Source organism: Crocuta crocuta, unplaced genomic scaffold, assembly GCF_008692635.1.
Source record: "Crocuta crocuta isolate KB4526 unplaced genomic scaffold, BGI_CrCroc_1.0 scaffold25, whole genome shotgun sequence".
NCBI lineage: Eukaryota > Metazoa > Chordata > Mammalia > Carnivora > Hyaenidae > Crocuta > Crocuta crocuta.
Window position 1 is genome coordinate 8681751 of NW_027532015.1, and position 21838 is coordinate 8703588.

At 36.0% G+C, this 21838-nt stretch overlaps 1 protein-coding gene across 3 annotated transcripts in view; it reads right to left on the reverse strand.

Annotated features, from left to right (window-relative positions):
- Positions 1 to 2181: 2181 nt before the first annotated feature.
- The window catches only part of PEX3 (peroxisomal biogenesis factor 3), a 36566-nt gene continuing 16909 nt past the window's right edge, over positions 2182 to 21838 (reverse strand). The window contains exons 4-13 of one of the 3 annotated variants that reach the window (XR_013338107.1): positions 16210 to 16253; positions 15532 to 15656; positions 14970 to 15036; positions 14808 to 14862; positions 14094 to 14262; positions 11476 to 11546; positions 9406 to 9528; positions 5914 to 6010; positions 3479 to 3640; positions 2182 to 2218 (exon numbers count right to left, since the gene is read on the reverse strand). Coding sequence is in view for 2 of the 3 variants with exons in the window: in XM_077776123.1 (XP_077632249.1) it covers positions 3557 to 3640; positions 5914 to 6010; positions 9406 to 9528; positions 11476 to 11546; positions 14094 to 14262; positions 14808 to 14862; positions 14970 to 15036; positions 15532 to 15656; positions 16210 to 16253 (835 nt within the window). In the remaining variant the exon portion in view is untranslated. Of the gene's footprint in view, positions 2219 to 2810; positions 3641 to 5913; positions 6011 to 9405; positions 9529 to 11475; positions 11547 to 14093; positions 14263 to 14807; positions 14863 to 14969; positions 15037 to 15531; positions 15657 to 16209; positions 16254 to 21838 lie in introns of those variants that run through there. The other 2 variants (XM_077776123.1, XM_077776124.1) reach the window with 2 other exon arrangements.

Genomic DNA, 21838 nt, shown 5'->3' on the forward strand with positions numbered 1-21838 from the left:
GTTTATCTTAGAGATAGAGTGGAGAGAGAGAAAAAGAGAGAGGGAGAGGGAAGGTGTGTGTGTGTGAGCAGGGTAGAGGCAGAGAGAGAGAGGGGGACAATTCAAAGCAGGTTCCAGGTTCCACATTGTCAGCATAGAACCTGATGTGGGGCTCGAACTCATGAACCATGAGATCATGACCTGAGCTGAAGTCAGATGCTTTACCAACTGAGCCACCCAGGTACCTCTAGATGTTGATATTTTAAACATGGATATCACTTTAATAAGATTCTATCTCATTTTCTTTTTTCTTTTTTTAAATGTTTTATTTATTTCTAGGAGAGAGACAGAGAGAGAGACAGCGTGAACAGGGGAGGGTCAGAGAGAGAGGGAGTCACAGACTGAAACAAGCTCCAGGCTCTAAGCTGGCAGTCAGCACAGAGCCTGACACGGGGCTCGAACCCACGAACCGTGAGATCATGACCTAAGCAAAAGTCGGACGCTTAACTAAGCCACCCAGGCGCCCCCATCTCATTTTCTTATGAGTGTCATATTCAGGCAACACATTACTGTAAAAGTTCAGGCTATTCAAATAAATATGAATCAGGACAACAGAAGATAAGACAGATGTTTTATCTTCTGTTCAAGTTTGTAAATGAATGATCTGGTTAGATAAAATCTTCCTATCTTCCAAGCAAATAAGATAACATGTTTATATATACACGGTAACAAACACATTTATACAAGTTTGACTGTAACAAACACATTTATACAAGTTTGATGGAGAAAAAATAGAAGTAGTTTTAAGTAATCTCCATTTAACCAATTTACTGGTAAATTGATGCTCTCTCTCTCCTTGGAAAAGCATACTGATTGGTGCCTAGGGCAGGCTGCAGGCCTTCAGTTGGTAAGGCTTCTTTCTGTTTGGTGCACGCTTCACTTTGATTTCTACTTGCTGTAATCTATGTTTACCAAGTTGAGTACTGTTTGTTACTATAGTGGGTTGAAGAGTATTCTTCAACAATTCATGTCCATCTGGAAGCTCAGAAGGTGAGCTTACTTGAAAATGGTGTCTTTGCAGATATAATGAAAGTAAGTATTGAGACAAGATCAAACTGTATGTGGGTGGGTCCCAAATGAGGGTAATCTTAAAAGAGAGAAGCCTCATGAAGACAGAGGCAGAGATCGAAGTTGGCTGCTAAAAGCCAAGGGACCCCGGGGCCACCAGAAGCTGGGACAGTCAAGAAAGGACTGACCAGTTTTCCCTAGAGCCTTCAGAGGGAGCCTGGCCCTGCTGACACCTTGATTTTGGATGTCCAAAATCAAGAATGGTGAGAGGATAAATTTCTGTTGTTTTAAGCCACTCAATTAGCAATAATTTGTTACAGTGGCTCTAGGAAATTAATAGTTACCAAGCAAACTGATTATGGCAGTTGAACTTGTTATCATGAGTATATAAACTGACGATTTGAGTGTGAAGAGCTGTAGGTTCTGTGAAAACCAAGCTGAACGCTGAAAAGACTTGATAAAAAGTGTTGTATTTTTAGGGGCGCCCAGCTGGCTCAGTTGACGGAGCACGAGACTCCTGATCTCAGGGTTGTGAGTTAGAGCCCCATGATGGGGGTAGAGATTCCTTAAAAATAAAATCTTTAAAAAAAAGTGTCTTGCTTTTTTAAAATTAAAGGTATTGGTTAATTAATTGTGGGCAAAACAGTTCTAAAAGATTGGAGGAAAATATAGCAAAAACCTACAAGAATTCTGTACTGGTGGCTCACAATTATATGATGTAATGTAGTACACGTGATCTGCACAAGGAGTTAGAGGGTGCCTGCGAGCAGACTCATACACAGGTAATAAAAGACCTGGCCCCTAGATTAAATAACTGGCAACTAAAGAATATATTTTAAGTTAAAATATCTATGAATAACTTTCTTGTGTGTGATAGATACCCTGCTTTAAGTGGCCTTTGGATTAACCAAACAACTCTAGGTGCCAGACAAGAAGGCTCCTATTGTACTAGCTAAAGACAACTTTGTCATACCTAAGGGCAATTAGCCTCAAATGCATGTGGTTTTTACCTTGTCATCTCTTCAACTGCCACAACTCCACAGATGCAGGTGACTCCACATGAAAATTTTCGGCTGATCGGATTTTGATCCTTTTTTTTTTTTTTTTTTTTTTAAACAAGGCCACACCTGTTCAGTCTCAAATATTCCTTGGATGAAATCCTGGGTTAATACTGCTGGAAGAGATGCAGGCCCTATTACATACACATTCACTAATTTTCCAAAATGCAGTTTTTCTACCACCCTGTTAGAAAATAACATCACTATTTTCTGTCAAGTTTTGAACAGAAGTGTTTGCTACCTTCAACACTTTTACATCGGTTTTTTATTTTTTTAAACATTGTGGACATAGACTCCCTAGCAGTGGACTCTGGGCCCAGCCTGGCCTTAGAAGAGACTTCATTTTCCACCTTCTACTACACAGCTAGATGTCATGTTGGAGGAACGTAAAGTGATGTCACTGACAATATTCTTAAGTTACTGAAAATATATCTAATACATTGATGATATGCAATGATTAATTTATTTCTGCCTAATTGCCCTTATAAATACAGAATATAGATTTACTAAAGATGATGATGAACTGTCTCTTTTCAGAAGGGAATGCTACTCATTTTTTCTAAACATAAAAGCTAACGCATCAATTATATTACTAGTTAAAATAAAACTTGAAAACTAGCATATTCTCCCAAAATAACAGCAAAAATGCTATAGGACAAATAATGACTGTAAAGTATTAACTCAACAAAAACATATTTTACTAAAATATTTTATTGCAATAAGATATTTACTGTGCTCAAAATCAATACAAAGTAAGTTATTAAAATTATTTACATACAAATGCTGAAACCACATAGCTAATAATAGCTGCTGAGTAATAACAACAGCACAATTTCAGCCTCTAAATCAAATACGTAATTTTCTAAGGATTGTTAACAATGGTAAAGAAAAAAATTACTGATCATGGTTGTTAAATTCACTGATTTCCATAAAAAGACATGTCCTTCATCAGGGTTGTCTAAGGTAAATAATTTATTCCTTTGAAGAGTAACTGGAGAAAAATCTGATTCATTCATGTATATTACAGTCCAGTGAACTTTACGATTAAGTAGCACATTTTCTAAACTTCATACCTATTTCTCAAACAGATTTTTCCTTTGTATAAATGTCAGTGTATACTATATTTCATATTCTATATAAAAAAAAGTATCCACATTAGATTTTTGTCAGTTTGGAAGTAATATCCATGGTTGTAACAAAGTATTAACAATTCTGATATCTGCACTGTGTACACTCAGATACGCCCACAAAAACTAGTCTGTGGATGACTTTAAAAAAATATATTAAGATGCCAAATAAATCTATTTTATTACGAAATGAAGACTTAGATTAAGAATATATTTTTATTAGGCAATTTGGTAACAAATCATTACCCTATATATAGTTGAGTTATTCAGTGTATTTTTAAGAGTAAATGAATTCCATTGTAGTTTTTCTTGAAGGAAAAGAAATCATTTCTCCAGTTGTTGAGGAGTACTAAAAGCTTCATACACATTAGCAGCAAAGTCTTTCACTTGCTCCATCATCAACAGATCCTAGCAAAGATGACAATAAAACATTACAGTTTGTAAGAAGTATAGGTAATTTGAATCCATTTCTGCAATCAAGCAATACATTTAGCTTTAAGTTTTGTGGCATTAAGGCCAAGAAGAAAATCACTTAATGAAAGGAGTATTTTTTCTTATAATAAATTGTAGGAGATATTTATTGCTTAGGTTATTGTGTAAGAAATGGTGGGTATGATAAGATTTCAAGTGTGACTTCGAGAAGAAGACCCAAAACAGTCTTCAAACAGACCTGTGTGTGCCACATGCTAGGTAAGTATATGTTGAATAAACGATTCAAATACTAAAGATACAAGTGTAAAGGTACATTGGCTGGAAGCTGACATAACATGGTTGTAAGTTATATTACTTTTTAGAAGATCTGACATAGAATATATGTAGCATGTCATATATTATGCATACACAAACATAAACTACATATATATACTTCAGAACAAGGGTTCTTAAGGGATTTGTGAATATAAAAGTAAGAATTACATTTTTATTTTCATTAACCTTTAAAATCTAGCATTTCTTTCAATTATGAGTTTGACAACCAACTGTGACAGCAGTAGCATGGCTTATGCATTTGTCTTCAGTGGAAATCAGACATTTTCACATCATATACTTGTGGAAGTTACATGAACTACCATTACATCTTGTTATTTATTTAATGCATGAACAAAGAGGCAAAATGTCACTTCATAAATTTGATTTTAAGAAGTATTTTGAAAACTGTATATAATTAATTGGATTTCTTTAAAACTTATATATTTTATAATACACATTTATACACATTATTCTGAGAAGGGGTCCATAAGGCTTCACCAGGTTGTGAAAAGATGCATGACAGAAGCACTTAAGTGCCCCTCTGAGCATCAGAGAAACAGTGAATGAATCTGCCCTTTGTGTTCTTTGTTTCTTAAGTATCAGAAAACCCAAGTGAACTTTAGACCAGTTTTGACCTCAACAAATTTATGGCTAAATTCTCTAAAGGCAACTTGGCATTTTATAGCTAAATACATATTTAGCATAGAGATTATGGTTAAAAAAGCTGGTGGGAGTCTTGGCAACCAATAGTGTAGTAAGTACCTTTTAACCCACATTCAGTTACACTAAAAAACTTCAAACATTAATATCAATGGTATTATTTTGTTTTCATTATCAAGAATACAGATTTTGATTAATGTAACACATCAATTACTTAAGCCTTAAAGTTGCTGGTGGTGTATTATGCCTGGTTGTATTTTCCACTTGTCTGCCAAGATGAATAGCCTACTGATGAAGCCAGAGACTGCTATGAAACTGGAGAAAGATAAAGTTACAAACTTTATTCTCAAAGTGATATACATGTGAAAATTAATCTCTTCCTTCTGCAATATGAATGCCTGTCATAGGTGAGAAAGATGACAAAGATGACTGAAGAGAACAGTGACGCAAAATAAGCATAGAAAGGACAAAGTAAGGACACCATACACAGAAAGAAACAAATAGAATCTGTAGTCTTACTGCTGTTCATGTTCCCAAGCAAAAAGTACACAGAAGATAATCTAACTTGTCCGAGACACATGGTACCAAGAAGACACCATCTTTACACTTAGGTTGCAGGGTCTCTTCGCTGGACATTACTGCAGTAGTTTGGAATTGAGGTGTATTGCAAACAAGTTTTTAATCTAATACAACTTTTAGTTTTCTAATTCAGGTTGCAAGTGACTCAGAAAAAACTATTGTGGATTCAGAGTTATTAATTCAATAATATTTGCCTTACTCAACTCCATGCACTCCAAAATGCTTTTCTAAGAAAGGATGGAGTTTTAGGTAGTACTGTCTATGGAGCTTTTTGTGAGAAGATTATTGGTACATTATTAATAGTCATGTTTATTAATACTAAAATGCTTTATTTCTTCAAGACAATTTTTTTTGGTTTTCCTCAAAATTTGAGGAACTGGATCACACTGATCTCATAGCTCAATCTTATTACTAATATAGTTTAATGCAAAGCATTAACATGGTAATTTCACAATGTATGTAAGATACAGGCTAACTGGTGTTGGACTACAACATGGGGAAAGGTATTCCAACCTCATAAATTTGCCATGATATTTTTGTTCTCATGGGGCATTCTACCACACTCTACATGTGATTTAAGTTTTTGGTTTCTTTGAACAAATATCACAGTAGAGAAATGTGATTTTATGTCAGACCTATATAACCACAACCAAAAATACAATGTTTTTAAGAATACACCCAAGCTTTCTTCTTACCTGAACAAAATGACTAGGTGTTTCACTGCAAACTGAATGGATCTGTCCATTTACTATTGGAATTATCTTAGCTAATGGCAGGCTGACACTGGAAAGACTGAAAAATCATCATAGTAATAATTATTTTCTGAAATTATCTTACAGGATCTTAACACTTTAATTATAACACAATATAGTCACTGAAGAGTATTTACAAAACATATTAGGAAGAAAATGAAAATCACACATAATTCGATCCCTTAGAAATAACAGCTACAACTGTCATTTCTTCCAGTAATTTTTATACATATCTATGCTTTTATTAAAAGGTTTATTTTTGAGAGAGTAAGAGTGAACATGTGCCTTAGTAGGGGAGGAACAGAGAGAGTGAGAGAGTGAGAGTGAGAGAGAGAGAGAGAGAGAGAGAGAGAGAGAATCCCAAGCAGGCTCTGTGCTGTCACTGCAGAGCCCAGATGCGGGGCTCAATCCTTGGAACCGCGAGATCATGACCTGAGCTGAAATCAGGAGTTGCTCAACTGACTGAGCCACTCAGGGGCCCTTTTCATTTGTTTTTGTTTTTTTTTTTGTTTAATGCAAGACTATAACTTCCCAGCAATATTGTTTTGAATTTCTATTAATGTTATAAACATTTTCCATCTTATTAAAAGATCTTCTCCAAAGTTTTAATCTATTTTTTAATGATTAAAAAAAGTAGTTCATCCTCTAGCTGTGACTATTTATTTATTTTCTAAAGAATTTTTTAATGTTTTTTTTTTTAATTTTAACATTTATTTATTGTTGAGAGACAGAGAGGGAGAGAGATCGTGAGCAGGGAGGGGCAGGGAGAGAGGGACACACAGAATCGAAAGCAGGCTCCAGGCTCTGAGCTGTCAGCACAGAGCCCGACATGGGACTTGAACCCATGAACTGTGAGATCATGACCTGAGCTGAAGTTGGACGCTCAACCGACTGAGCTACCCAGGTGCCCCTTTAATGTTTATTTTTGAGAGAGAGAGAGAGAGAAAATTAGTGGGAAAGGAACAGAGAGAGAGGGAGACACAGAATCCAAAGCAGGCTCCGGGTGCTGAGCTGTCAGCACAGAGCCGTAGGCACAGCTCGAACTCACAAACTGCGAGATATTACCTGAGCTGAATTTGGACATTTAACTGACTGAGCCACCCAGTAGACCAGGTTCATTAGTTTATCTAATTAAAAAATTTTTTTTTACGTTTATTTTTTCTTGAGAGAGAGAGAGAGAACAAGCAGGGGAGGGGCAGAGAGAGAGGGAGACAGAATGCAAAGCAGGCTCCAGGCTCTGAGCTGTCAGCACAGAGCCCACCTCGGGGCTCGAACCCACGAACCGTGAAATCATGACCTGAGCTGAAGTCAGACGCTTAACGAAGCCACTCAGGTGCCCCCCTCCCCTATTTATTTATTTTTAATGTTCATTTATTTTATTTTATTTTTTAGAGAATGCTCAGGCGTGAACAAACACCAGTGGGGGAGGGGCAGAGAGAAAGATACAAAGAATCGCAAGCAGGCTGTAACCTGCCAGTGCAGAGCCCAACGTGGGGCTCAATCTCACAATATTGGTGTATTATACAAAGAAGTTAATAGCATTATGGACACATCAGTTAAGGAAGGAAACATGCAAAGGAAGAAATGGCCACAGACATGAACTCAGAAAAGCGGAGACAGAAATGTCAATTTTTCCATTTATTTGGCATCTATTTGCTGAACACCTACTATGTATCCAGTACAATACTAGGTCTCTGTCCTCATGGATCTTACAATCTAGTAGGAGAAATAGACAATAAATAATTGTACAAACTATGATAAGTATTAAAAGGAAAAGAACATTGAACATATAATAAAAGTATTTGAACAAACATGGAATGTCAAGCAGTTCCCTTGAGGAAAACTAAAAGATCAGCAACTGTTAAACATGTTTAATTAAATCATGGAGTGTAAAGTAGGTTATCAATATAGAAGAGAAAAAAAAACAAACTTAAGCTAGGAAATATCTACTGAATACCTAGAGTATGTAATGAAATATGAAAGGGCATGAAATAGTCTCTGACTTTGAGAGGAGGCTTAAAATTTAATTGAGGAATACAATTCCAGTTCTAGGTGAAAAACGTAGGTTGTATAGGAAAGTACAGTAGTGAGTCCCATAGGGAGTTCAAAAAGGAAAACTATCAATGGCTGATGTGGTTATAACACATTTTTTATAACTCTTCAGTGTATAAGATCAAGTATTTGCTTGTTAAAACAACTGTTACAATTCTTTATCACTACTCAGGAAATAACTAATACCTTGCTAGGTAGAGATTATAGTGAAATTTTATTAATTGGAGCACCCTGATTTAGGAAGTATATAGGGACTGAAATTTATTTTTGTGTAACTTCAAGAGTTCCTAAAAAAGATTTTAGGGTGATAATTGCAAATTATTCTTTTTTATACAATAAACAAGTGTTCTAGAGAATTGAGTAAATAATTTCTTGCCCGATGTATTTAAGAATTGAATTGGATAGGGGTGCCTGGGTGGCTCAGTTGGTTAAGCATCTCGCTCAGGTTCAGGTCATGATCTCACAGTTTTGTGGGTTTGAGCCCCATGTGGGGCTCTGTGCTGACAGATGGAGCCTGGAGCCTGCTTCAGATTCTGTGTCTCCCTCTTTCTCTGACCCTCCCCTGCTCATGCTCTCTCTCTCTCCCCAAAATAAATAAAAACATTAAAAAAAGAATTGAATTGGATATTGTACATACATACTTCATATCACTTACTGTTTCTTTTAATTTTAATGGACCAGTTTATAGTCAGTTAACATTGATTTAGTACCTATTATTTTCTGAGTTTAACATAAAAAACTTCAAAGCAGGTGATTAAGGAGTATAAATTCCAATAGGAGAGCGAAGGTACTCATGCTGAGATAAGGATATAATAAAACCATATGATACATTTTAGCAGTATGAATGCATGACTTAGAAATAATTATGATTAAAATTACTAACAATTGTACTAACTAAATACTCCCAATCTTACAATAAGAGCTAAAAATGAATACATTGTGTAGTTGTAAAAGTAGGTGATAATTCATGAAATAAGAAATCTGTAACAAGAATGACTGGTTATCATAATGACTAAACTACTGGATTATGTAAGCCAATTATGGCTTGCAGCACTTAAATACATTTTCAGTTTTATATTCTAAAAAGTTTAAAAAAAACCCCAACAATCTAAGAATTGGGATTTGGCCTACGGAAAGATAGCTCGACAACATAAATATTTCTATATGGTGGCAAAATTGGGGGAAGAAATGAAAATTTTAATACTGAATTCAAAAGGACTTTGTACTAATGAAGGAGTTATTAGTTTAAAGAAGTTTAATTTGTTGAAACTAGGTCAATCAAATTTATCCTCTACGATTTTTTTATTACTCGGAACAAAAACACATCGCAAGCCCTCCTTTATTAGAGGCTTCATTACTGATAACATTTTTATGTCCTCTTACCTACTCAGGGAGTTGCTACGTTGCAGGTCCTGTTCAGTAGGTCGAAAGAACTCAGCCATATTGTCTAGCAGTCTGCTAAAACCTCGGTTTAAACATGTATTCAAAACTGTACTAAAATCTGGACTATACAAAATAAGAAGGATAAATTGCTTTTTAGATTCTCAATGGAAAAGGAAATAAATTCAATAACTATGTTGTTATCTTTGGCAGCCACCAACATTTCTAGTCACAATCTATTTTTTATAGCCTAAAATGCTGTTAAGAATACATCAAGAAGTTAATCTTTAAAAAATAAGCATAAAAAGTAAGCTTATTATTTAGCATCACACAATGACAATTTTCATCCATTTTGCTAGATTTTCAGCACTTTATACAAGGTGTTTTCAAAACAATCAGTAACAGTATTAATTCCCTTCAGAAAATTCTTGAAGAAAAATCATCTTATAGTCACAGATATTGATTTGCTTCACATATTCTATCATAACATCTCAGTCAGAAAATTTTGTTATCATGTACAGATGAGAAACTGGATACTTAGGGATGAAAAAATTTGTCCAAAGGCATGTAATTAGTAAGTGGGGAGCTAGAATTTGAACCCAGGCCTTTCGGTTCTTAAAGTTCAAGCTCTTCTTGTTATGCTATGTCAGTATCTTACTACACCTCTTTGATAGAATTATATATATGTGGTATTAAAGTTAGAAAATGCCTAGTTCAACAGATTAGTTTAATTTTTGAAATGTAGAAATCTTACATCAGACCAGCTCATGGGAGTGGTGGGCTAGGGGCTACACATTTGGGAATTGTTAGCATACAGACAGTAGTTAAAGCAGTATATGAAATTGCTTGGTGCAGCTGAGAATGAGCTAAGAACAAATACCTTGGAAAGCAAATGATTACAAGAAAGATGGACATAGAGGAAACTAGAAGAAATAATCTGAATACAGGGAGAGAAATTAGGAAATGACACTGCCATGGAAGCCACATGAGAAAAAAATTCCAAGAAAGGCCTAATCAACAGTGTTAATTATCAGAGAAAAGTTAAATAAGATAAACATTACAAGTTGATCAGATCTGGCAAAAGATCACTGATTAACTTTTCTAGAACTTTGTGGAGTGATGTGGTGAAAACCTGAGTAAGAAAAAATGTGAAGAGGGTTACTGTAGAAAGTCTGAGTTAACCTTTAAATTTGTTGATTTTCATCACATCATGAAAATATCTTATAAGCAGAGGGTATAATTTCCTCAGAAAACAGAACTATAGAATATGGTCCTACATTATCCTTAGGATAAAAGAAATTTCCAGATTCTACAGTGATAAAACCACCTCAAGAGTTTAAGTGGCTCAACCAAGGTTGAAGAGCTAACAAACAGGAAAGTCCACCTTGAATCTAGGTCTTCCGGCCTTCTAATGCATAGTCTGGTGCTTTCTCCATTTTTAACACCCTGGATGTTTTCTGGGTGACTTAAAATAGTAATACTCAGTTTAGGGAAGATGGAGTAATTCTCAAAACTGAGAATTCACAACTGAGTGTGTGTGTGGGGGGGGGAGCAGTGTGCACATAGGTAGCATATGTATGCATGTGGTATACATGAGGATTAGCTACCTCCTGCTCACAAGTGCATTTCTCCCCAACTCCTCAAGTCAGTATCAAGTGATTTCAAGTTGGCAGTCAGAACAGCTGCAGCTATAATTTCAGTTTCTATTTTGTTTTTAAATGCTAGTTGTTAAACATTTCCTTGCATACTGGGTATACCAGAATCAGCTCTGAAAGCTTTTTTTCAAAATATAAATACTAACTATCTTCCAGTCCCTCAACTAGTATTTCAGATTCTCTAGGCTAAGGAAGTAGATGAGGAAGGCATGGGTATCTTGAAAAAAAATACACTTTTCTCATTACCTTAATAAAAGAACCATGAGTTTAGGTAGGAAATCCTAAATGCAGGGGAATAGATTCAAAATGTAATTTTAACAAGATACCATGCTGCATATGTTGTTTAGGAAAATCTAAAAAAACAGTCATAAGTACATTCAAAAAGAAACACGTTTTCCATTACATGTAGTATACATACCTTTCTAACATGTCTCTAGTTTCATTGAGTAGTTTAATAGTGGTAACATCTCTAGGAGAAAGCCCACAGGCCTGTGAAATTAAAATATCACACTTTAGGGTTTCAAATATTAGTACAGGTATGATGACAATAATCATATTAATAAACCCCAAGAGTTCAGGAAATCTACAAGTCTATGTTCTATCAACAATCAAGAAATGTTAAATTAAAAAAAACTGTAAAAGTTCATGTGTACAGGTAAGTACTATTTCAAAGATGAGTTAGTATCTTAGTTATTGTAAATAATGTTGCAATAAACATAGGGGTGCATATTATCTTTTCAAATTAGTGTTTTTAATTTCTTTGGGAAAATACCCAATAGTAGAATTATTTGCTCATACAATATTTCTACATATACACACAATGGAGTACACACAGCCATAAAAGGCTGAGGCTGTGCCAGCTGAGACAACACAGGTGGACCTAGAGGGTATTATGTTAAGTGAAATAAGTCAGACTAAGAAAGGCAAATACCATATGAATTCCCTCATATGTGGAATATAAAAAAGTGAATAAATAAAAAGCAGAATCAGACCTTTATAGAGAATAAACTGATATAAACTGAGACCATATAGAGAACAAACTAATGGTTGCCAGAGGGAAGGGTGGTGAGGGGGTGGGCAAGATGGGTGAAGGGCAGTGGGAGCTATAGGCTTCCAGATATGGAATAAGTAGTCATTCCATAAGCAGGTCACAGGAATAAAAAGCACAGCATAAAGAATATAGTCAGTGAGGCTCTCACAGGGATATCTGGGGACAGAAGGTAGTTACACTTATGGTGATCATAGCATAATGTATAAATTCATAGAATCACTATGTTGTACCGGTGAAACTATTGTAACATTTTGTGCCAACTATCCTAAAAAAATGAATCAAAGTAAAACTATATTTTCTAAGAGCCTTGTTTATGTGGACTCTCTTGAATACATTTCTAGAATACATTTACAAAGAAAAAAAATCATCTTTTAAGGTTGCAAAGGCCTGGGAATTTTCTTTTATTGGTAAAACATTTGATCAAAATGTGTGTCTTTTTTCATCAAGTCTAGTCTAGTCTGGAGCTCTGTGTGCCCTTTCGATACAAAGTTTCAGGGTTTAATTCAGTGTAGGTAAGATCTAGTCTGTCATTCCTTTCTTCACCTGTTCTTTTGAATCTTTTTTTTTTTTAGTTCCACTGTTGAATTTCAAATTTGGAAACTGTTTTCTCATTCCAGAAAGTTTTTTTTAATACTCTCATTGCATCTCCGTGAGATTCTAATTTGTAAGTAAGATTCCTCCTGTTTCTTTCATTAATTGTGTTCTATCCATTCTGTTTGTTCAGTTTACCCTCTCTCCTGTAGCTCACAGGGTTCCCTTAAATGGCAACAACTTTTAATTGGCTACTTATGAAGGTAGGGTCTCTGAACACCCAAACAGTACCTTTGGGGTGTCTCGGAGAGGGACAAACAGCAGGTAAGAAAACCATGACAACCTTCGTTCTAAGGGAGCCTCTAGGTTAAGGTATGGCTTAGGAGCCTCTCTGGTTTGTCAAATAAGATACCCTTCTCTTAACTGTAAAGAATGGGCATAACCCACTTACATATAAAAAAACCCCAATGATTATTTAAATATAAGATATATAACCTGAAATCTTTGACATTTTTCTTTTGTTTGATTATTTTGCATGCATGCTGGGGAGTGGCAGAGGGAGAAAGAGAGAAAGAATCCCAAGCAAGCTCCAAGACCAGCACGGATCATGACCTGGGCTGAAAATCAAGAGTCAGATGCTTAACTGACTGAGACACTCTGGCACCCCTTTCTTATTCTTAAGTCAATGAATAATTTAAGTCACAACTGCCCAGGACACACTAGTGTGTAGCAACGCCATAAACGATAACTGTTAGGTTAGGTCTTTGTTTCTCAACTGGATGACTAGAACTTTCTTCCGTCTATTTTGATACTGCCATTAGTGATTTATTTTAAAAAGCAGATTGTGTAATTATGGTACTGGACTGGTTAAGATCTATCTTTGTCTATAAACCGAGGTTTGGACTCTTCATCTTGGCATACGAAGCTCTTCATGACCTTGTCCCAGCCATCAGCTATATCTTGACCGTATAAACACAGGTTGGCCACATGAACTGAAAATTTGCTGAATCTCTAAAATTATGTTTCTAAGTAGAAATTAGTCATAATTGCTGTTTGTTTTTTAAACAAATTGCTGTTTGTTTAATGAAGTTTTATTTAAGTCATTGAGATACAGGGCTTTATTTATCTTTTAAAGTTTATTTATTTGTTTTGAGAGAGACAGAGATAGCGCGAGTAGGGGAAGGGCAGAGAGAGGAGAGAGAATCCCAGCAGGTTCTGTGCCGTCAGCTCAGAACCCCATGTGGGTCCCCACCCCATGAATCTGTGAGATCATGACCTGAGCTGAAGCTAAGAGTTCAACACTTAACTGACTGAGCCACCCAGGTGCCTGTAAAATACATGGTTTTAAATCAATTACCTTTCAAGAGCCTCAGAATTCCAAATTTCAAGGGATAGCAAAAAACTTTTAAAAATATAGAGTAACTGGTTTAGTTAAATGGTCATGAATTACTCACCTGAACTGCTAATGGAGTTTCTTCATCTGGCATCATATAATGGCATAACAAAGATTTGGATCCATCTTTATTAATCCAAGAAGAAGATTTATGCTGCTCTACGAGATTTCTGATTTCTTTTAGTTTTTGCTCCAAGTCCAAAAGGGACAAAGAATGTTTAAGAGAAACACTAGAAACAGAAAAGGAATATGGGATAAACTGAAATATAGAACATAGCCTATAAACACTCTTTTCTTAACAGGTTCCTCTCTGAGATCCAGTCAAACCTGAAAGCGTTGACTGAAACCACTAGAGTAGATTACGAAATCAGCCATCAGTTAAGTGTCATTATTACAGAGCCACACCAAATCTTGTTGCAGATTTCACAAGAAAATTCCCATTGTAATTATAGGTACTGCAATATAAATGGAAGACAAAAGGCTCAGAGGCATATTTCAAAGTAGGCCTTTTATCCTAGAACCAAATATTTCTGGTTTGTTTGGAAGGCAATCAATAAATAATGAAACATTAAAACTTTCTCCTTAGTATCAGATGATTGACACTAATGAAGAAAACAGATTCACAATGCAGTATCCCAGGGCTGTGCCTGCATTAGGTTACAGAGAATTTCACAAACCACCATTTGTCAAATCACCAGCTTCACTGGAATAATTTTAATTTTTCTTTTATTCACCAGAATCAGGAAGTCAGAGAAGCCAAAGCAAAACGCCTTACCTTCCTAAAATCTTCTGCACAGCCTGTTTAATGACAGTGATCAATTCTGTCAGACCTATTAAAAGAAGAACAAGCATAGAAGGCTTGTTCACTTTTTGAATTCCTCAAAAATACAAATGAACAAATTAAAATTAGTTTCCAGGTCACAAATAAGAATCTTACCGTCTCCAAGGAGGTGTTGAATACTTGATAAATACTGCTGTTGGACATCAGGGGGAGCAAGAACTGTCTGTACAAATAGAAATAAGGTTAAATCACCCAATATTATTAGTAAATAAATAATATTTTCACTGTAACTTGAGCAGAGATTTTTAGGAACTGGAATGATAGGAAAAATGATATTCTCTAACATAACAAAAAGTCTAGTTTCAAAAATATGAAAAATAATGCTAAAAGTTTACAATCGTATCAAATATAAAAATACATATTTTATAGGGGAGCCTGGGTGGCTTAGTCAGTCAAGTGTCTGACTCTTGATGTTGGCTCAGGTCATCACCTCGCTGTCATGGGATACAGCCCTGATTTGGGGTCCATTGTGCTAGTGTGGCGCCTGCTTGGGATTCTATCTCTCCCTCTCTTTCTGTCCTCCCCTCCAAATAAATAAGTAAACTTTTTTAAAAAGACAAAATATATTTTATAGAAATTATCAAGATAAGTAATATTCAGTTAAATTTTGAATCTCTTGGGAAAAAGGGCAATATCTATGAAAGTCTATTAAACTTACAGTGCCATTTTTGCCAACTGCTGCATTATCCAAGTAAATATATCCACCAATTATGTTTAACTGGACTCGCAAAAGAACAACCAGCATACAAGTACTGTATACCGCTACAATACTTCTTGTGAAACCTTCACGGAGAAAAGAAAACCATTTGGTACTATTATTAAAACAAACAAGTGTGTAAAATAACAAACTCTCCCTATGGTTATGTTTTCCACAAGATGACTTTAAAAATAAATTTGTAAATGTTTTAAGTACAAAAATATATCAATTCAAAATATTCATAGTCTATTTCCTTACAACCTGCTTAATGTAAATTAGGTATGATCTCTTATAATGAAAGTTTGCATACAATATCAAAGTAAAGTTACTATCTGCATGAGAGCAAAAACTTGCTTTAAATTGTGCATCCAACAGTACCTACTGCAGGCACATGTTGCCTAGGATAGGTTTACATACCACAACAATAACAACAGTAATACTACCACCATCACTAACATTTATTGAATATTTCTATGACCAGATATTGATCAGCGTGCATTAGGAGAATTCTTTAATATGCACAACAACTCTATGGGGGAAAAAAGAGTCATCCACAAGAGTATAAATATACAAGAGTATAAATGTTTCCCTTTGTAGATCTTTTAATAATGTGCTGTCACATAGAGTAGGTAGACTTACTTATTATCTTTAGATCCTCCCATATTTCTAACTTGTTTGAAGGCCTAAAGAAGTAAATCAGAAAATATGAAAATAGTAACCAGGTAATCTAATAGAAAACTTAGAACTTCATAGCTTTATATTTAATTATATTTTATTACAGGATAACTACAGGAAACAAAGCCCACAAAATATAGTAAAAGAACAACTGTAATTCCAGTAACCAATGATAACAACCATTTTCACTAGGGTACATATCCTTCCAGTCTTTATCTTCCTTCTGAGCAAATGCATATATGTATTATGAAGTTATACAGGAAAATCAAGAATAACATCTACTTCTTTCCCTTATTCACCATTTTACAAATAATGAAGCATGTCAGTAATTCTTCAAAGGTAAATAATGAAGAATTTTTAAAAATTTAAAGTATCAATACTTTAAATATATATTTGATGTTTCAGCAAACTGTAGTTATTATTTTTATTAATGTTCAAATTGCCCATCTTTGACCATTGGGGGTACTATTCCAGTTGGTTCCTGAATCCTTCTAATATCACCCTAATAGTCTTTGATAGCTTCCTTGCTTACTGACAAGAAAAGATGTTCTGAGTTCATCTTGTCCAATTCTTGCTACGGACCCGAAAATCATCCATTTCTCCAAGAGTCCTGGTTCCTTACAGCAGAAAATGGTAGCCTGTGACTGGAATCTTTGATTAAGGATATTCATTGCTAGGGCGCCTGCGTGGCTCAGTTGGTTAAGCATTCGACTTCGGCTCAGGTCATGATCTCAGGGTTCAAGCCTGACATCAGGTGAGCTCCAGCCCCGCTTCAGGCTCCATGCTGTCAGTGCAGAGCCTGCGTGGGATTCTCTGTCCTTCTCTCTGCCACTCTCTCACTCACACCTCTCTCTCTCAAAAATGAAAAATAAAAAGGATATTCATTGCTACTGGAGAGGTGACTGTTTCTAAGCCTTTCTGTAGATTAAGCTATTTAATATGTATTTATATGTACATATATTCAAAGAGATACAATGTCATGATTTCATACTGATACTTTTAAAAAAATGTTTATTTATTTAAGACAGCGAGTGTTGAGGGGCAGAGACCAGAGACAGAATGAATCCAAGCAGGTTCTGTGCTGATAGTGCTGAGCCCCATGTGGGACTCAAACTCACAAACTGCAAGATTATGACCTAAGCCAAAATCAAGAGTCAGATGCGGGGCGCCTGGGTGGCTCAGTTGGTTAAGTGCCGACTTCGGCTCAGGTCATGATCTTGTGGTTTGTTGAGTTAGAGCCCCGCATCGGGCTCCGTGCTGACAGCTCAGAGCCTGGAGCCTGCTTCAGATTCTGTGTCTCCCTCTCTCTCTGCCTCTTGGCTTCTTGTGGCACTCTCTCTCTCAAAAATAAATAAACATTCATAATTTAAAAAAATAAATAAAAAGAGTCGGATGCTCAACTGACTGAGCCACCGTAATGATACTTCCAATTCCAAATTAGGATCACAGGGTTTTTAACTTTGTCTCCTTGCTCTTATATCTGTATTCCTTTTTGCCCACACTAGCCAATCAGCATATAATTACTAATTTGCTTCATCCCTCACTCTATGCACAACAGTCTCAGATGCAGCAATAGCAACATGGAAGAGTTTTAAGGGTTTTGTTTACCTGACATAGTTTCTATCTTTGTGGTTACAACACCAACTACATACTTAGGTGAATTTGATTTATTTTACCATCTGTTTTTAGACATTGCTTTGTAAACACTAAATATAGTTTTATAAATATGTAAAATATCTACATGGTTCCAAAGTAAAATTTACACAGCACAGTATACTGAAAGAAGTTTGTTCCTATTCCCCTTTATTCTCCCCCCTTCTTCATAGGTGACTATTAAAAAATTTTAACTTACCATTGTTTTGCTTTAAGTTTATTTATTTTGAGAGAGAGCACGTGAGCATGTGCACAAGTGGGGTGGGGGAAGAAACAGAAGGGGAGAGAGAGAGAGAGAGAGAGATTGAGAGAGAGAGAAGGAATATCTCAAGTTGGCTCCACACTGTCATTGCAGACCCCAACTTGGGGCTCAAATTCATGAACTGTGAGATCATGACCTGAGCCTAAACCAAGAGCTGGATGCTTAACTGACTAAAGTACCCAGGTGTCCCACCATTGTTTTGCTTTATATAAGCAAATATGCATATATATTCCTATATGCACCCTTAGATACACACACACACACACACAATCAAATCCCATCAAATCCTGGAAATCATTCCATTGAAGTACACAAATAACAGCCATCTTTTTTTTTTTCAGCCTTGGCATTGTGCTCCACTATGTGGAGATACCACATAGATGGAATTCAGTGCTTTTCAAACCACCTATATGGAGGGACCAGTTTTATTTTTCTTTCCTATTTCCAATCTGTCACAGACTGATACTTTTGTAAAATACAATAAAAATAAATTATAAGGAAAATAAAATAAAAAAACCCACAAAGACATACAAACTACAGTCCCATATTCTTTACTATTATATTCAGACATAAGTTTACATTTCAGTAAGAAGTTGAGCTACCAATACAATTGTGGGACATTACTGACTTCTTATCTTTCTTTGCCACTGAACTGACCTTAGAGCTTCAGTTATCTCCTTTCTAGATGACACTGGTTCAAGACATACGGTGTAAATCCTACCAGGTACTGCTGCAATCTTAAGCTAATGTTCAAGCCTTGTGGTAGAATATTTATTCTGAATAAATTGGAAATTAAACAAAATTCAAAGGTCAGGTATTCTAATGCAAATAACCCACTTTTTCTTTTGAATGTCACTTCAGAAATATTTCAAAGTGCTTTTTATAGAAATCCAAATAAAACAACATAAGAAAACGGCAGTTCCAAAAATTTCAACATAGGAAGTACTGAGTTGCAGTGGTCTGCAGTGGGGCAAATTGGGTATGTGTCTTCAAACTGTATTTATTTGGGGGGACTGTGGTGGGATAGGGAGGAGTTATAGTCATCCAGGATATTTCATCATGTTGACATTACCATCATTGGATGTCAAAAGTAGATTTAGACTTAAGAGTTATAAGATGAGTAAGTTCTGGAGAGCTACTAGACAGCATGGGGAGTACAGTTATTAATGCATTGTATGCTTGAAATTTGCAAAGAGTGTATCTTTAGTCTTCTGGCTACAAAAAAGAAAATGGTAAGTAGTTGAGGTGGTGGATATGTTAATTAGCTTGACTGTGGTAACCAATTTTTTCTTTTTTAATGTTTGTTTATTTTTGAGAGACAAAGAAAGAGAGCGCAAGCACACATGTGGGAGACATATCTGGGTATTTCTCTTTCTCCAGTATACATTCCCCTGAGTAAAATGAGCACAGGTCCCTTTAGGAAAATATTGGGGGACTCATTACTGTACACACTTGCTGAAATATTGCAGGGTTCTGTTCCCTGGGAACCCAACCATCTCTTCAGTCAGTGAGTTTTGAGTCTGAAAACAGGCTCAACTCTGGAAACTGGACAAAGGATTACAGTTGTGGAGAAGGGGCGATCTCAGCCCCCTGCTTATCTATTCTTGCTCTCTTTCGATTATGTAGAAAGCATTACCCTGTTGGCTACCTCAGATGCCATGTTCTATTAACCATCTCCATAAGGCTACAGGTTAGGTTCCCTTTGCTGCCCGTTTTTTTTTCTCCTAATGCTTATTTATTTCTGAGACAGAGAAAGAGACAGAGGAAGTGGGGGAGGGGCAGAGAGACAGGGAGACACAGAATCTGAAGCAGGCTCAAGGCTCCAAGCTGTTAGCACAGAGACTGAAGTGGGACTGGAACCTACCAACTGTGAGACCATGACCTGAGCCAAAGTCAGATGCTTAACCAACTGAGTCACCCAGGTGCCTCTACTGTGGTAATCATTTCACAATGTATGCATTTTCAAAAAATGGAACAAAATTAGGTATGTGTCTTCAAATCTTTTTTAAAGATTCTAATTCCAAATCTATGTAGGATAGAGAAAAGTACTTTTTATGCAATGGTTCCTCAAATGAGTTATCTGATGAAAATCAACCCTAAATTAAGTATCTTTAATATCACTAAAACATCTGTTTAAGAATTAAACCAGGGGTGCTCAGTGGGTTAAGCATCTGACTGGGTCTCGGCTCAGGCCATAATCTCAGGAGTCCTGAGTTCGAGCCCCACGTCTGGGCTCTGTGCTAATAGCGTGGAGCCTCCTCGGGGTTCTGTCTCTCCCTCTCTGCTCCTGTCTCTCTCTCTCAAAATAAATAAATAAAAATAAACTTAAAAAGAAAGAATTAAACCAATCCTGGGGCCTCTGAATGGCTCAGAAGGTTAAGCGTCCGCCTCTGGGTTTCAACTCAGGTCATGATCTTATAGTCCTGAGATCAAGCCTGTGCTGGTGAAGAGTCTCTCTGCCTCTTTTTCTGCTCCTTCCCTGCTCTTTCTCTCTCTCTTAAAAGAAGGAAAAAAACCCAGATTCTTTCCTGACAAAAATTCATTGCCATTATCAACCTTAAATAAGAATGCCAAGTGTTGGAAACACTGGTGGATGTTTATTTGTGATTTATGAAACTGACAGAATAAAATTATCAAGTCATTTATTTATTTCTGATTATTATCATAATTAGTTTAAGGAGAAAATTAACTTGCCTGACAGGCTTATATAAGACTAAAGTTGACTGAAAACTAATACAAAAGCAGTCATAAGATTGGAGGCCTTATTTCAACACTTTGTAAGGGCTCAAGCCCCTGTTTATCCAAATATTTTTTCAAATGGACACTCCCCCCCCAAAACTGCAAACAGTAATTTCAGATCAAAAGGCCAAGAAAAAATACACTAAGATGCTTAAAAGAGGAAACAGTGAATAGGGAGAACTACTGCCTATCATAAACTCTTAGGAATTTAAGAAATTCTGTGTTCTAAGAAAAGAGGAATGACACCTCATCCAGGAAGCTGTCTAGGGTTATCCATCAAAATAAATCCCTTTTTATCCTCTAGCCTCTCACATTATCTCCCCACATTTTGCTTTTACTTTTTACCATAGACTAAATATAATATGTCTTGAATTATGATAATTTATGTCAAATACTCCATTCTTTGGATATCAAAGTCTTAAAGGGAAACAAATTTTAATTATCCAGAATTCTCTAAAACATAGGGAACACAGGCTCTTGCAGGAAACAGTAACTAACCAAGAAGGAAAATGCTACTATATTCATTGTGCCTGTTACTATGTTGCTTTTATAAAAGTGCTATTTGCGTATTTCATTTGTGTTAACTTCCCCAATAAGACCCAAACTTAAGGCAATTAAAAGCTATTTCTCTGGGGCACCTGGGTGGGTGGCTCAGTCAATTAAGCATCTGACTCCTGATCTTGGCTCAGGTCATGACCCCCAGCACAGAGCCTGCTTGGGATTTTCTCTCTCCCTCTCTCTACCTTTCCACCACTTGCTCTCTCTCTCTCTCTCTCTCTCTCTCTCTCTCTCTCTCTCAAAATAAGAGCTTTGTGCTCAGTGAACTATCATAGTAAGGTAAATTACCATTATTGTATGCTCAGGTTATATTTGCACTTCATTTTGTTAATAATAAAAATTGTAAATTAATATGCCTTGTTCAAAATGTATGTCCATGTG